The 13,956-nt window shown below is 36.4% G+C and overlaps 2 protein-coding genes across 6 annotated transcripts; both read right to left on the bottom strand.

The window, feature by feature from the left end:
- Positions 1-697: 697 nt before the first annotated feature.
- Positions 698-7,673, bottom strand: LOC123873930 (mitochondrial 2-oxoglutarate/malate carrier protein-like). The gene is made up of 8 exons (XM_045919041.1): positions 7,435-7,673; positions 6,423-6,641; positions 5,483-5,576; positions 4,453-4,538; positions 4,063-4,165; positions 3,073-3,191; positions 1,821-2,007; positions 698-757 (listed from the first exon to the last, which is right to left on the bottom strand). The coding sequence occupies exons 1-7, from the start codon at positions 7,512-7,514 to the stop codon at positions 1,827-1,829; spliced, it is 882 nt and encodes a 293-aa protein (XP_045774997.1). The 5' UTR covers positions 7,515-7,673; the 3' UTR covers positions 698-757; positions 1,821-1,826.
- A 1,249-nt stretch (positions 7,674-8,922) lies between these two features.
- LOC123873923 (SET and MYND domain-containing protein 4-like) lies at positions 8,923-12,542 on the bottom strand. 5 transcript variants are annotated; one of them, XM_045919027.1, is made up of 3 exons: positions 12,357-12,542; positions 10,817-11,971; positions 8,923-10,253 (listed from the first exon to the last, which is right to left on the bottom strand). In XM_045919027.1, exons 2-3 carry the CDS (start codon positions 11,896-11,898, stop codon positions 9,890-9,892), a joined length of 1,446 nt encoding a protein of 481 aa, XP_045774983.1. In that variant the 5' UTR covers positions 11,899-11,971; positions 12,357-12,542; the 3' UTR covers positions 8,923-9,889. The 5 variants fall into 5 exon arrangements, with proteins under 5 accessions (XP_045774983.1, XP_045774980.1, XP_045774982.1 ...); XM_045919024.1 differs by having other exon boundaries at positions 10,817-12,213; XM_045919026.1 differs by having other exon boundaries at positions 12,352-12,542.
- Positions 12,543-13,956: the final 1,414 nt, after the last annotated feature.

A 13,956-nucleotide genomic window follows, 5' to 3' on the forward strand; every position in this document is an offset into this window, starting at 1 on the left:
ACTTATCCCTTTGATGCTGCAATCTATAGTGTGTACTTTAACTTTGCTCACATTTTATTTCAGAGTTAAAACCAGACAGGTTTATATAAAGACATAAATCCGACTCGTTTAAACTGTATCTTAACAGGGCTCCCTCCGTCACTCGGTTCATACAATCGTAGTTCCAATTTCATTTGAATATTAAGCAACCAAAGTCCATGAAATTTTGCAGACATATTCTAAAAACTGTCTCTGTATCTGTGTCTGTGGTGTTTTAGATTTTTCTAAAAATATATAGTTTTAAAATGACAGGGGCTCAAAGATTTGTATGTAAATATTTATGACCGCGTAACTTTGAAACCGAATATTCTAACAGAAATCTGGAAAACCACAGACATAGATATTAGTTTCTAGAATATGTCTGCACAATTTCATGGACTTTGGTTGCTTAATATTCAAATGAAATTGGAACTACATTTGTATGAAGCGAGTGACGAAGAGAGCCCTCTTAAGCCTATGGAAAATCAAAGTATGCACTATAGATCTCAAACTAAGAATCAGTTATCCATTACCTATCTTTAAGAATCAAATATCCATATCTCTTGTTGTGTCTTTTTTCTTTACATTGTGCCTGCCTAAAAGCCCAATACACGCCAACGCCTATAAAGCCAAAAGGCTTTTTCTAAATATTTTCCTGTATATTAGTCATATATTTTTAAGTCTAAGCTTAGCCTAAGTCTTGTCTAAGTGTTTGAACTTTGAAGCGGTGTACATCCATCTGTTTAGAAAAATAAATTAGTTTATGTGACGTCATAGACATTTGACATAATTTGGCGTACTTTTTTGGTTAATCGATTAATTAAAACGGTTAGCAAACTTAAAACTAACAGCGGACGTGGATTTCACGAATTTTGGAAGACCCACTATTTAATAAGTCCTAAGAAATAATTGGCCTAGTGGTAAGCTGTGATAGCCTAGTGGTTAGAACGTCCGCCTCCAAATCGCAGGTCGGGGGTTCGATCCCGGGCACGCACCACTGACTTTTCAGTTATGTGCGTTTTAAGCAATTAAATATCACTTGCTTTAACGGTGAAGGAAAACATCGTGAGGAAACCTGCATGCCTAAGAGTTCTCCATGTTCTCAAAGGTGTGTAAAGTCTACCAATCCGCATTGGGCCAGCGTGGCAGACTATGGCCTAAACCCTTCTCAATCTGAGAGGAGACCCGTACTCAGTAGTGGGGCGGAAATGGGTTGATCAAGAAATAATTTATTTTTAACATAGGCATTCCGCATCTACCCAATTACAGTTACTTTATAAAAATTATAAAAACTTAAATTATAAAACGAGGGTTCCATACTCGAGCATTTTTTTCGACATTTTGCATGATAAATCAAAAATTATTATACATAAAAATAAATAAAAATCTGTTTTAGGATGTACAGGTAAAGCCCTTTCATACGATACCCCACTTGGTAGAGTTATCTTATTTTGAAAATTGAAACACATTTAATTATTTTTTAAATCATGTAACCACAAATTCGCGGTTTTCAGATTTATTCCTTTACTTTGGCCTATATAATATAAGGCCTACCAAACTGCCAAATTTCATGATTCTAAGTCAACGGGAAGTACCCTATAGGTTTTCTTGACAGACACGACGGACGGACAGACGGATGGATGGACGGACAGACAGACAGACGGAGAGACAGATAGACAACAAAGTGATCCTATAAAGGTTCCGTTTTTCCTTTCGAGGTACGGAACCCTAAAAAGCGTCAAGTCTGATATGTAGCTTGGTTATTAGTCTTCATAATATCTCTTTAGGCTGTGGAAGGTTACCTCGATCTACGTGTACTTGAAGTACGCGGAGTTCATCTGCTCGAGAAAGATGAACGTGAGCACGGTGTGAGGCCCGAGGCGCGCATAGTACGGCAGGAAGCCTTTCCATAGAGAGAATACGCCCTCATTCTTGAGGAGGCTCGTCACAACCGTCAGTTGGGATTGACCCTTAGCCGCATTTTGGATTCTAAAATTTAAAAAAAAAGATTTAAAGTGATTAATATAATGGAAGAGATCCTTGGCTTCAGCTAATCAAGAGTCTGAAGATACAAGTGTAAATTAAAAATTTATAACACCCCCAACAAGTGAAGGTTACAGTAACTAGAAAAGAGCTGAAAACTTTCAAACGGCTGCACCGATTTTCTTGGATTATAGCTAAGAACACTCTCGATCAAGCCACCTTTCAAACAAAAAAAAACTTAATTAAAATAAGTTCAAATAAAGAAATTTGATTTGATTTGATTTGATTTGATTAGTTTATGAGCTACAATGCTACAGACAGATACACATGTCAAACTTATAACACCCCTCTTTTTGGGTCGAGGGTTAACAAGTATTGTGTCATTTGAATATGAATAGTGTTTAAAACAAAGTATGGTGTCTATATGTAATATCCCGTCATTAGGACACTTGGTTCAGTATCAAATTAGGCTTATAGGCTATAGGTTTGACTTCAATAACACTAAATAATGCAGCGGTGCTGGCTAGAAAGTTCTCACTTGTTTGGAGAGCATCCCATACTTAAGCATTAGAGTAGAAATTAGCTACGGGACGTTGCGTAAATAGATGCCGCGGGGTCAATGCCACGTTGTAGGCAGGTTAGAAAAATACTAAATCACTAAGACTACAAGTATAAGGCAAATAGTTATTGGTATAATATATTTATAGTGCTAAGTTTTGCTAACAGTCTAATTTCATCCTGTATAGAGGTGCAGAGTTTACAATGTCAATAAGTTATAGCTCGTTCACACAGGCTGCGTAAGCGTAGACGTAGCGCATACTATTGCGTTGTAATGTATGGAACTGTATAAAACATGGCACACCGCTCGCGTAAGGCATGGACGCATGCGTAACCCGGTGTTCGGGGTTTACGCGCGTCACTACGCACGTGTCACGTGTACGCAATTGGTGTGAATCGACCTTAATTAATCTTAAATTATATAACAATGCAAACACAGTTCAATGCATTAACAGACAGCAGTCTTGCAACATTTTTTATGTAAATGTTTCGTCCGTGCATAAAGCAACTCACCTTGTCTTGATGATGTCAACAGGCATGGAGGCGATGGTGGTGACGAGACCGGACACCATGGACGCACAGAAGTGCAGCGTAATACCATCAGGCACGTATCCTACGAACATTTCTCTAGCCTGCGCGAAACGACAACGACCATAATAATATCTACATTAAATTTTATTTTGCACTAGATGATGCCAGCTGCTTCGTCCGCGTGGATTTAGGTGTTTTATAATCCCGTGGGAACTCTTTGATTTTCCGGTATAAAAAGTTGCCTAAGTCAATTTCCGGATCACAAGCTACCTCTGTACCGAATCATACTTCATACTTTTCATACTAATATTATAAAGGCGAAAGTTTGCGTATATGTATGTGTGTATATTTGATACTCCTTCACGCAAAAACCACAGAACGGATTTGGCTGAAATTCGGAATGGAAATAGATAATATTGTGGATTAGCACATAAGCTACTTTTTATCCCGGAAAATCAAAGAGTTCTCACGAGATTTCGAAAAACCTAAAACCACACGGACGAAGTTGCGGGCGTCAGTTAATTTCATATAAATCGGTTAAACGGATGGAACTGTAAGAATCCCGTGTGAACTCTTTGATTTTCTGCTATAAAAAGTTGCCTATGCCCGTCCCCGGGATGTAAATCAGCTCTGACCTTTCATCAAAATTGGTCAAACTGTTGAGCTGTGAAAAGCTAGCAGACAGACAGATCGACACACTTTCGCACTTTTTTTTTTCTCTCTTATGGCTTTACAAAGATTAGCCAATGTCAAGTTTGTAGTTATTTACAAGTTAGGGAAACTATATAAGGACGTCGTGTGCCGACGCTCACCGACATACGCGCGGCGCCCCTTTATAGCGCTTTGCAGTCAGTTTCACCACCAAAAACACCAGTGAAACACAAAACCGGCAAAAAACACTCCAAAAAGGCAGAGCACGCGCGCCAGCTAACGCCACCACAGACGTGGTGGCGTTAGCGTTACGACAGTTACCTGTGAGTAAGTGCTAAGCTGCGCCGCGTTGACCACCATAGCGCGCCCAACAGTGGGCATGGCCCCACGCCACAACTTTAACACACCTTCCTCGCGTACTATCCTGTGACACCATTATAATTCTAACAGAGGCAAGAGAGATCTTGGAATTCCGGGACTATTTGACAGTTGAATCAAAACCTTATTACTTTTTACTCTAAATTCGCAAATAATATGTAAATCAAAACCTAAGATATACTAACTTTAGTCAAATATGAAATAGAAATAAAATGATTACACTTTTTTCCAAACGATCTAATAAGTGACCATCGTTTGTACTCTACTAGAGCAAATAAAAATTATTATTTATTGATTGATCTTTTAAGTCAGCTAAGGAAATCAAAAGTATACCTGATCAGTGCATCCATAACATTTTTGTAGTTTCTACGTTGCTCCTTTGGTAGTCTGCCATCAGCAGTCATTCGAATTAACGCAACCTAAAAAAGTCAGTAAGTATTTTACATAATATAATTTGTAAGCAGTAATAGCCTAAGTAGTGATGGTTTTGACCTTGTACTTGGGTGGTCCGAGGTTTGGTCCCAAGCAGTGGCGTGAACAGAATTAGAAGCTAGGGTATGCATTCACATATGAACTTACTAGCTGACGCCCGCGACTTCATCCGCGTGGATTTAGGTTTTTCGAAATCCCGTGGGAACTCTTTGATTTTCCGAGATAAAAAGTAGCCTATGTGCTAATCCAGGATACTATCTATCTCCATTCCGAATTTCAGTCAAATCCGTTCAGTGGTTTTTGCGTGAAGGAGTAACAAACATACACACACACACACACACACACATACATACAAACTTTTGCTTTTATAATATTAGTGTGAAGTGTGATTTTCTGGGAGGTCATAATGAAAAATAGCATTAATTTATTACAACTAGGGTATGCAGTGCTATTATGCCTCTATGAGCTGCACGCCACTGGTCCCAGGCACACACCTCTAACTTTTAAGTTATGTGCGTTTTAAAGTTTAGCAATGAAGGTATTCTCAGTAAACTAGCAAACCTGAGGGTTCTCCATAATATTGAATAGAATTGAATTGAAAAAATATTCTCAAAGTGTGTGAAGTTTGTCAACCTGCACTTGGGCAGCATGGTGGACTATGGCCTAACCTCTTCTCCTTCTGAGAGAAGACTTGTGGTCATTAGTGGGCCGGCGATGGGTTGAGATGGTGCAGAGTTGAAATAGTAGGTACTCTATTAACTTCTATGCACAACAGACGGAAACGTTTAAGTGCAGAAACCAGCCCAGAGAGAAGAAGATCTTCTATGCAGAAGGACCAGAGAAGGAGATCCCATTAGACCATGCCCCTAACATGTGATGGATCAAAAAGGGTCACAACCCTAAGAAAAACAGCCAGTCAAGGCATAGTCACCTCAGCAGGCGTGCCTACGAAGGCACCTACGGAACCGGCTGTGATACCCAAGAACATTTTGACGGCAAATCCTGGTGCGGCACCCTCATTGCGTCTGGAAAAAAGAATTTATTTTGCTCATTATTTCTAAATATCTGAAGTCTAAACAGATTTCGATGTATGTGGTACTGTTAGAATAGCTTAGCTATAATTTTTTTTAATTCAATATGGCAGGACTGTCTTGTTTTAAATTTTTCATTAGATTATAGTAGAGGATGCTGGCTACTTCGTCCGCATCCGTTGAAGATCCTGTGGAAACTTTTTGATTTTCCGGGATAAAAAGTAGCCTATGTCCGTCCCCAGGATATAAGCTAACACTGTACCAAACGTCAGAATCGGTTAAACTGTTGGGCCGTGAAAAGGTAGCAGACAGACAGACAGACACACTTTCGCATTTATAATATTAAATAGTATGGATTTTATACTAGGATTACAACTTACAGTCATGGGCCTAATGTTTTAACTTGTAGACCACACTAAAATTTAGAGCAATTTTTAGCAATATTAAAGAGAAAATGCTCTAAAAGTTTAGAAATAAACTTCAGAAATGATGTCCTTATCAATTGTTTTCTTATTTGAAATGCATAGTATATTACCTTTGCATTATTTATGTACCTATCTATTCTTAGTAACCACTGGAGATCGTCTTTTATCAATTCATGTCACGCCCATTCTTTATCTCATGTAATTGTGTAATAATTTATGTATTTGTTTGCCTATTATACTTGGTAATACTTAAGTCTTAACATGCACATATTTAATACAATTTTACTTATAATTTTCATAAAATTTTCAAGTAATTTTAATTTGTGCATAATAACAGGGATTGAATTGAAACTGAATCCCAGTCAATATGTTTCCCACTCATCTTAAATGTCGCTGCATTAGCATGCATACTCACTCTCTATATGAATCAAACAGTAGATTATAGATCCCAAGTCGCGTGGTAGTATATGTAGCCTGCCTCAGCAGCCCTGCGGAGAGCCCTGTGTACAGAGAGAAGAACCCCTCCCTGGCAATAATCTCCCCGGCCACTGCAAAGGATGTGCGGCCACCGCCACTCAACTGCATACGAGTTTTTATTAAATCCAATGGCTGGACTACACATGTGGCTGCCATTCTGAAAACCATTTATTTTTTACTGTGACACCCTTGACTTAAGAATGTGGATTTATGTCTTTTTTAATCCTATGGAAACTCTTTTCACTCTCTGGGCTAAAATAAGATAAGGAATAAGATAAAAAGTAGCCTATGTCCAGTGATGAACAATTTCATAGGTTAAACAGATGGGCTATGGAAAAGCTGACAGACACACATTCACATTTATAATATTGGTATGGATACATGAGTTTACAAATTATCTCGCTTCTATAAACAAATCTATTTCTTTGATTATTATAAATGTAAAAGTGTCTGTTAGGTTTTCAAATTTCAACCAGGAAATAAATGATTTTGATGAAATGTGACAGAGACACTATCTATTATCTTGGAAAATCAAGGAGTTCTTGCTAGGATCAGCTAATATCATATAGCATATAAGTAATATATTTTAATCAATGCAGATTTTATGGTCATCCTCCTTTGCATTAAAAATTTTGGGAATGTTCCCATTTTAAATAGTCACAACAGTCTGTTACATAATCTCAATAAGTACCTAATAATTATTATGAATAACAACTAGATAAGTAATAATAAGTCCGAGGTCATAACAATTACTACATAGTTCCTAATTCGCTAGACATTTCAATGTTAATAAAAACAGCAAAGTTCCTTGAATTTTTGTCATAAGAAAAATCAAGAGTTTTGGTACGTTTTTTAAACTGGAACGGAATTGTTACCCAGATCGCAATAACCCGCGGTAACACGGCTTTCGGCAATGACATTGGTCGTAAAAAAACAAGGTGAAAAAATACCCGGCAAGTCCACCGAAGGCAAACTTGAGCCCATTGGGGATGTATCGTTCCTTAGGCGGCACCGCTACCTGTTGAGCCATCTTTTCTTTGCCACAGTTATACACTAACACTATTCGAAAGCAAAAATACTTTTTAAATAAATCCAGTCCACACCTCCAGCTTTTATCTTTGAAATAAAAATTCAAATTAGAAATTGGTGTGCGTTGAATAGGTAGTTGAATTGAGTTTTGAAAAATCAGAAATCAAGTTGACAATGACAATGACGTTTCCTGTTGATAGATGTCACTTGTCAATTACTTCTTTTTTTTTCTCTCGTCTGGCTTTACACTGATTAGCCAATGTCAAGTGTGTAGTTATTTACAAGTTAGGGAAACTATATGTATAAGTATGGACTTCGTCTATGCCGGCGCCCACCGACATACACGCAGCACCCTTTTAGAACGCTTTCCAGTCAGTTCCATCACCAATAAACACCAGCAGAACTCAAAAACCGGCCACTTCTAACAAAAAAAACACTCCAAAAAGGCTCAACACGCGCGCCAGCAAACGCCACCACAGGGCAATATCATTCTGAAATTGAAACAGAATACTTGGTTGAGGTGGGTAACATTGGTATTACAGTTGTGATTTAGGATTTTTATTTGTACTCGTAATACATCTCGATTACGATTTAGCCGATAGTCTCTATATTGAAGCAATAATTACGAATTGATGCAGCAAGCCCACTAAATCATCAACATCACAATCTTTTTCTCTAATTCCTAATTCTTGTACTAACATAATTATAAGGAATTATTGTTACTAACACGCTAACTTATCTGTATAACATACATATTTTATTTTCATTTGGTTTAGAACCGCCCACAGAATTACACACTCAAAATTATAAAAGCGTGTAACTCCATTTACGGGCAGTCACAGCGTGCACCGATAACAATAGTCGTACAATAAAATACAAATACATAATTATGATAACATGGTCTGAAATAAAATCTTATTTATTTAATTCCACTACAACTTTTATTACACCCATACCTGTTATCGGTTTCGACACGGCATCGTACCGGAACATTGAGGTCGAGATCTATAGATAGATAGATATCACTTTGACTTTGTTTAGACTATCTTTAGTTAAAACGACAGATTTGTGTACTCGGTCATTGATATAGCACTGTCTTGTCTTAACAGTGTCAAATCAAAGTACGTCCTAAGGATTTCAGCCTAGATCGCTTGATGGCACGTCTTTACCTACAAGGCGGTAGCCACAACCAGAGACAATTTAGAAATTATGAATTCCCAAATTGCCCGTCGGGAACCGAACCCAGGACTCCCACTACGCCAGAGAGGTCCCTTGACATTCCTTGAGAAAGTTTATCAATTAATAAAGAACCAAATGAAAATCTCTAACAGTAGTTTTTGAGATGAGGTCTTATGGATAGATAAACGCTTGGTTTTACACTGCAGTGACATGAGGAAATGCTAAATAAATCTACTCCTTTAAGAATTTTTTTTATTATCCTCCTTAATATTATCAAACATGTTTGATTGAAACATAACAAGAGTTTAAACATACAATTTCTTCAAACAGGCAGGTAGCATTAAAAAATATAGAATAATAATTGCGTAGTATTTTTACTTTTAATGATGACTGTTCTTGCAATTCACGAGCGCGCGTGAACTTCACTTGTTTTTACGTCGATTCGTGCACCAGCATGGTACCAGCACAATGCGTGCCATGTCAGTCGAACCAATCTTTTCTGTCATCCCGAGTAATCGCTTGCAATTCGCAAACGTTTATCTTTACGTTATTATTCGTTTATTATTACTATTATATATTCTGTGGCGTAGACAGCAACCAATAGCGGACCGACGCGCGCTATGATTGGCCAAGATATTTTCGCGGCATTCAAATAAAATTTCTGCACAGGTACATCGTCGTAACTTATAAAAGTGGCATTGTTCTAAACTACTAAATAGGTAGGTTAGGTACGTAAATGGAATCACAACTTAGGTACCTACTACTTAAAACTAAAAAAACCTTATTTCAAGAAAATCTGAATTTGTGAACATCAGTTTATTATGCGAATTAAAACCCCTTTTAACAAGCGGTTCATAGAAGAGGCGACGACCATCAGGAATGAGGATCATCACGATACAGAGATCAAGAGAAATAATTATAAAACAAACTTAAGTCTTAGTTATTTTAAATATATCTAATCTACATGGTTAAATGTAATTATTATCCAAAATATCAAAGGCACTTGAATATCAGTTTACAACAAATCAATAATCACAGCTTTTTGTAGCATTAAGGATAGTTATAAAATAATAATTAAACTTACAAAAAAGAAATAGCGCTTTGGCATATACCCCCTTTTGTTATGAAGCCCTCGATATATAGATTAATATCTCATTCCATTTTGTTTATAAATGGTTTATACCATCAAAAACAATTCTAGACAACAACGTCAAGAACAGTGTTATTACTACACACAATTTCAAAGAAGGAGACACATCGACGCCAAAGTCTGTATACTGCAATATATTCCTTTGAATTTGGCACATCATGCAGAACCGTCAAAGCTTTCAACAACGTTTCGTAAATTTGGTTTATTTCTAAGTGACCCAGTCTTGATTCCATTTCTTTCAAGTTCAGTTTTAAGAAAAATTTCCTTTGGAACTTCGATAGTTGTTCTCTGTTGATTTTTATTTGAGAATCACTATTGCATCTGCTGCAATCACAAACTGTTCCGTAACATGCAAATGTTTTGAGGTGTCTCAGGTGGGCATCTGGTGTATCATCATCACATCTGTGCCATCTATAAAAAAAAAATTAAAATATAACCATAATAAAAAAAACTAGTCAAGTGCGAGTGTGACTTGCATGCAAAGGGTTCTGTTCCATCGTACCTAATATTATACCTAACACCTTTATGTAGAACTTTGCGAGTTAATAACGGTCCGCGCCATCTATATGTGATTTAGTGATTTTTTTTTTTTTAACACATTTAAATTTTTTGTGTAATATAATCACAAATTCAGTTTTCGGATTTTTTCCTTTACTTGTGCTGTAAAACCAATCTACCTGCCTTTCATGATTCTAGGTCGACGGGAAGTACAGGTTTTCTTGATAGTCACAACAGACAGACAGACAACAAAGTGATCCTATAAGGGTTCCGTTTTTCCTTTTGAGGTACGGAACATGTATATAGATAGCTTGCATCCCAGAAATAGACATGATGCTTTTTGCCCTGGAAAATCAGGTTCTACACATTTTTTGAAAACTGTTCAACATAGCAGACAGACAGCTACACTTTCAGTTATAATATTAATAAAGATTATGAATATGAGTTTGGATAGTAAATAATCATAGAATACTTACAAAAATGGAACAGTTAACTCCTCTCCGTTTCTAATAGGACGAATAGCTATCAGTACTAATGTATTGTTATTGTTAACTATAACTGAGTTAGAATTGCAGGATTTCTTCAGCTTTGAAATAAAAGAGAATAATCCATAATTTTCTGTTCCGTAGCTACTTTGATCCAATCTTATGTTGTCTTGGGCCTGAACTATGTGAAGAGGGGTTTGATATACAGCTATGAACATCATAATTCTGGCCATAGCTTGCATGGCTTGTTGTCTTTTATCAGCATCTTTTGGTAGAAATGAAGGGATTTTATCTTCAAGGTGATGTAAAAATACGGCAACGAGAATACTGGCATTATGAAGAACTCCATAAATGAAAGTCTTATCATCTTTGCAACATAAAATTGAGTACTTGTTGTTGGTGTCATATATTTCTTGGGTTGAACTGGACTTGATTCTACTGCTGCCCATATTGTAGGATGCAGTGATAAATTCATCCCATGATTTGCACGATTTTTGTAGTTTGAAACACGCTTTTATTGCTAAATTTAGCGTTTCATCAAATTCCCACGAGATTTCCATGATTTTGCATTCATATTCATGGTATTCCTTCATGCATTTATTTTTGCATTCTTCATTACAGAACAGTGCATAGGAACAACCGTCACACGGTATTAAATTTAGGTGCTTCTTTTGACAAAAATGACAAGAGAATGCCGCATTGATTTCCTCAGTGTAGCTCACATAGGCTCGTTCTGATGCTAAAACAGCCCCCACTTTTATGTTTGTGGCGGCAACCACTGTAGGCATAGCTGTCGAAGTAACAATTTTAATATCAGAACTTGCACACGGGACTTGAGTGTTACATCTCATGGCATTTTTATCAATACACATTTCAGCAGAATGACGCATTATGCCTTTGAATATAGCTTCTCTATCAATGTGTTGCAATGCCTCATTTTGTCTTTTAATTAACTTTTCTTTGAGCTCACCCGGACAGCCCATTGAAAAAACTGTCTTGATGTCATTATGGCAGGCAGTCCACGCTTCTAGTTTATAGAACAGTGCAGATCTGTTGCTATATGCTAGTATCATTTCTTTAGAATCCTTTGGGGCGTACAATAGAGCTTCATTGTATAGTGCTAATGCTCTTTGGTGAATGCCATTCCTGTAAGCATCATTGCCTTCGTTACGTTTTATTGTAGAATTCGATTTGGTTTTACGATCAAAGTGTTCACAATGAAAGGCAGGCGTGGTGAAATAATTCGCTTTCCTCAGAATACGTAATCCTGTCATCACGACCTCCGACATATCCTCTTTTGCCAAGGCATCATAAATTTCTTCTTCATAGTGGTACTTCGAGAGGGTGTCTCGAAAAATACCGGGTGGAAACATTCTAATATTTTGAAGCTAAAATGCAAAAGTTAAATCAAAATAATAATTCGAAGATTGATTCCATTTCTACTGGACTAAGAAGTACCTGGGTAAGTTATACGGCTAAAACCGAATTTCTTTGCACAAAATACGAAAGTAGTAAACAACTATTACCTTACCAAACAATAAACTAAATAAATCCAATATTTAAATCATGGATGTACCTAGATATATGAATTCTTTTTAAATTTGGCTAAATCGGTAGAACAGTTGTAACTTGTGATAAAAATGGGGGGAAAAACTGGAAAAAACATAAAAATTAAAAATAAAAGACAGCTAGTTTTCAAGTGTTGCCACTTGCCAACTGCTTTCCAACAAAAAATACACTATAATAGTAGGAGAGCCCACGATCCTAAATGGAAATTTACTCGAGCGTCATAGAGACCTATTGGGTTGCAAAGATGATAAGAAGAAAAAATGTTATAGAGTTTGGCTAAATAAAAGATGACACTGGGCTTTTTTCCAAACTTTTTAGTGGGCAGCCCTAAAACGTTGATTAACGTCAGCCATTTCTATTTTCTTTTTAACTTTGATACTTGGTTTAAATTCGTAAAAGATATTAATATTAAGTATGTTTTCTAAAACCATATCTCTTATTAGTTAGCACATAGCTCTTATTAAATTACGATTGTAAGCGATACGATATTACATCATTGGTTATGATTTGTGATTTTAACACAAAAAATATTTTCTTTGACAATAAAACTGGGAGATGTATCAGGGATGTCAACGTGCCCGGGAATCGAACCCCCAACCCCTTGATGAAGTCTAAAATACGTAGATTTGTAAAAATGGAGATGTGTGAAAACATAACTATATGTAATTTAAGCATTAAAAAAAAATAACTACCAAGTATCAAATTGAGTTATTCAAATTTTTTCACTATAATTTAGGGGATGCCCTCCAATTTTTTTTTAAATTTTCAGTCTCATCTTTCATTAGCCAGCAAAGACCTTACACTACTAGAAGTATAAGGTCTTTGTTAGCCAGACTCTATAATGTATACCTTTTCATAGGTAGAATACCTTACAGTGCGACAAGGATCTTTTTGGCGCGTAGCGAAAATTGATACCTACTTACTAACGCCACCACTGTCCCCTTGTTTGGGGTGTTGCTAAGTAAAAAAATCTAAAATTCACTGTGTTTTTTAAATATTAGAGTCATTCCATATACATAACTTCACGATGTATCCTGATAATAATTATATTAATACAGCATAAATATGTTTGCATCTTATAGCTATATTTAGCATTAGGTAAGTACTAAGTATAGTAACTATTTGAGGAGGTAAACGTGATAGGTTATAAGTCCATGGCTTATCGATGGTATTTATAATTTTTCCATATGTGGAAACAGGGTTGGCTTTCCCAATTTCTCATTCATATGATTAAATCATCATCATTAATATTAGATAAAAGTTACTCGATTTTCAATAATGGCATTAACATATTCCCTAAAATTGAGCAGATTCTAATTGCTGGCAGCTTTTATTCTACAACTACGTCAATGTCATCAATGGCCAAAAAATATGGAATGGGTCTATTTCATGAACGTATTATACTATATCTCTATGTACTACTACTCTCTATATTTACTACTATCTCTATCTACTATATCTCTATATTTAAAAAAAAAACAGTGAATTTCAGTTTTTTTACTTAGCAATATTATGGCAATACCCAGAGACGTGCTACCTAAACATGATTGTGCACTTCAGCT

Source organism: Maniola jurtina, chromosome 17 (assembly GCF_905333055.1).
Source record: "Maniola jurtina chromosome 17, ilManJurt1.1, whole genome shotgun sequence".
Taxonomy (NCBI): domain Eukaryota; kingdom Metazoa; phylum Arthropoda; class Insecta; order Lepidoptera; family Nymphalidae; genus Maniola; species Maniola jurtina.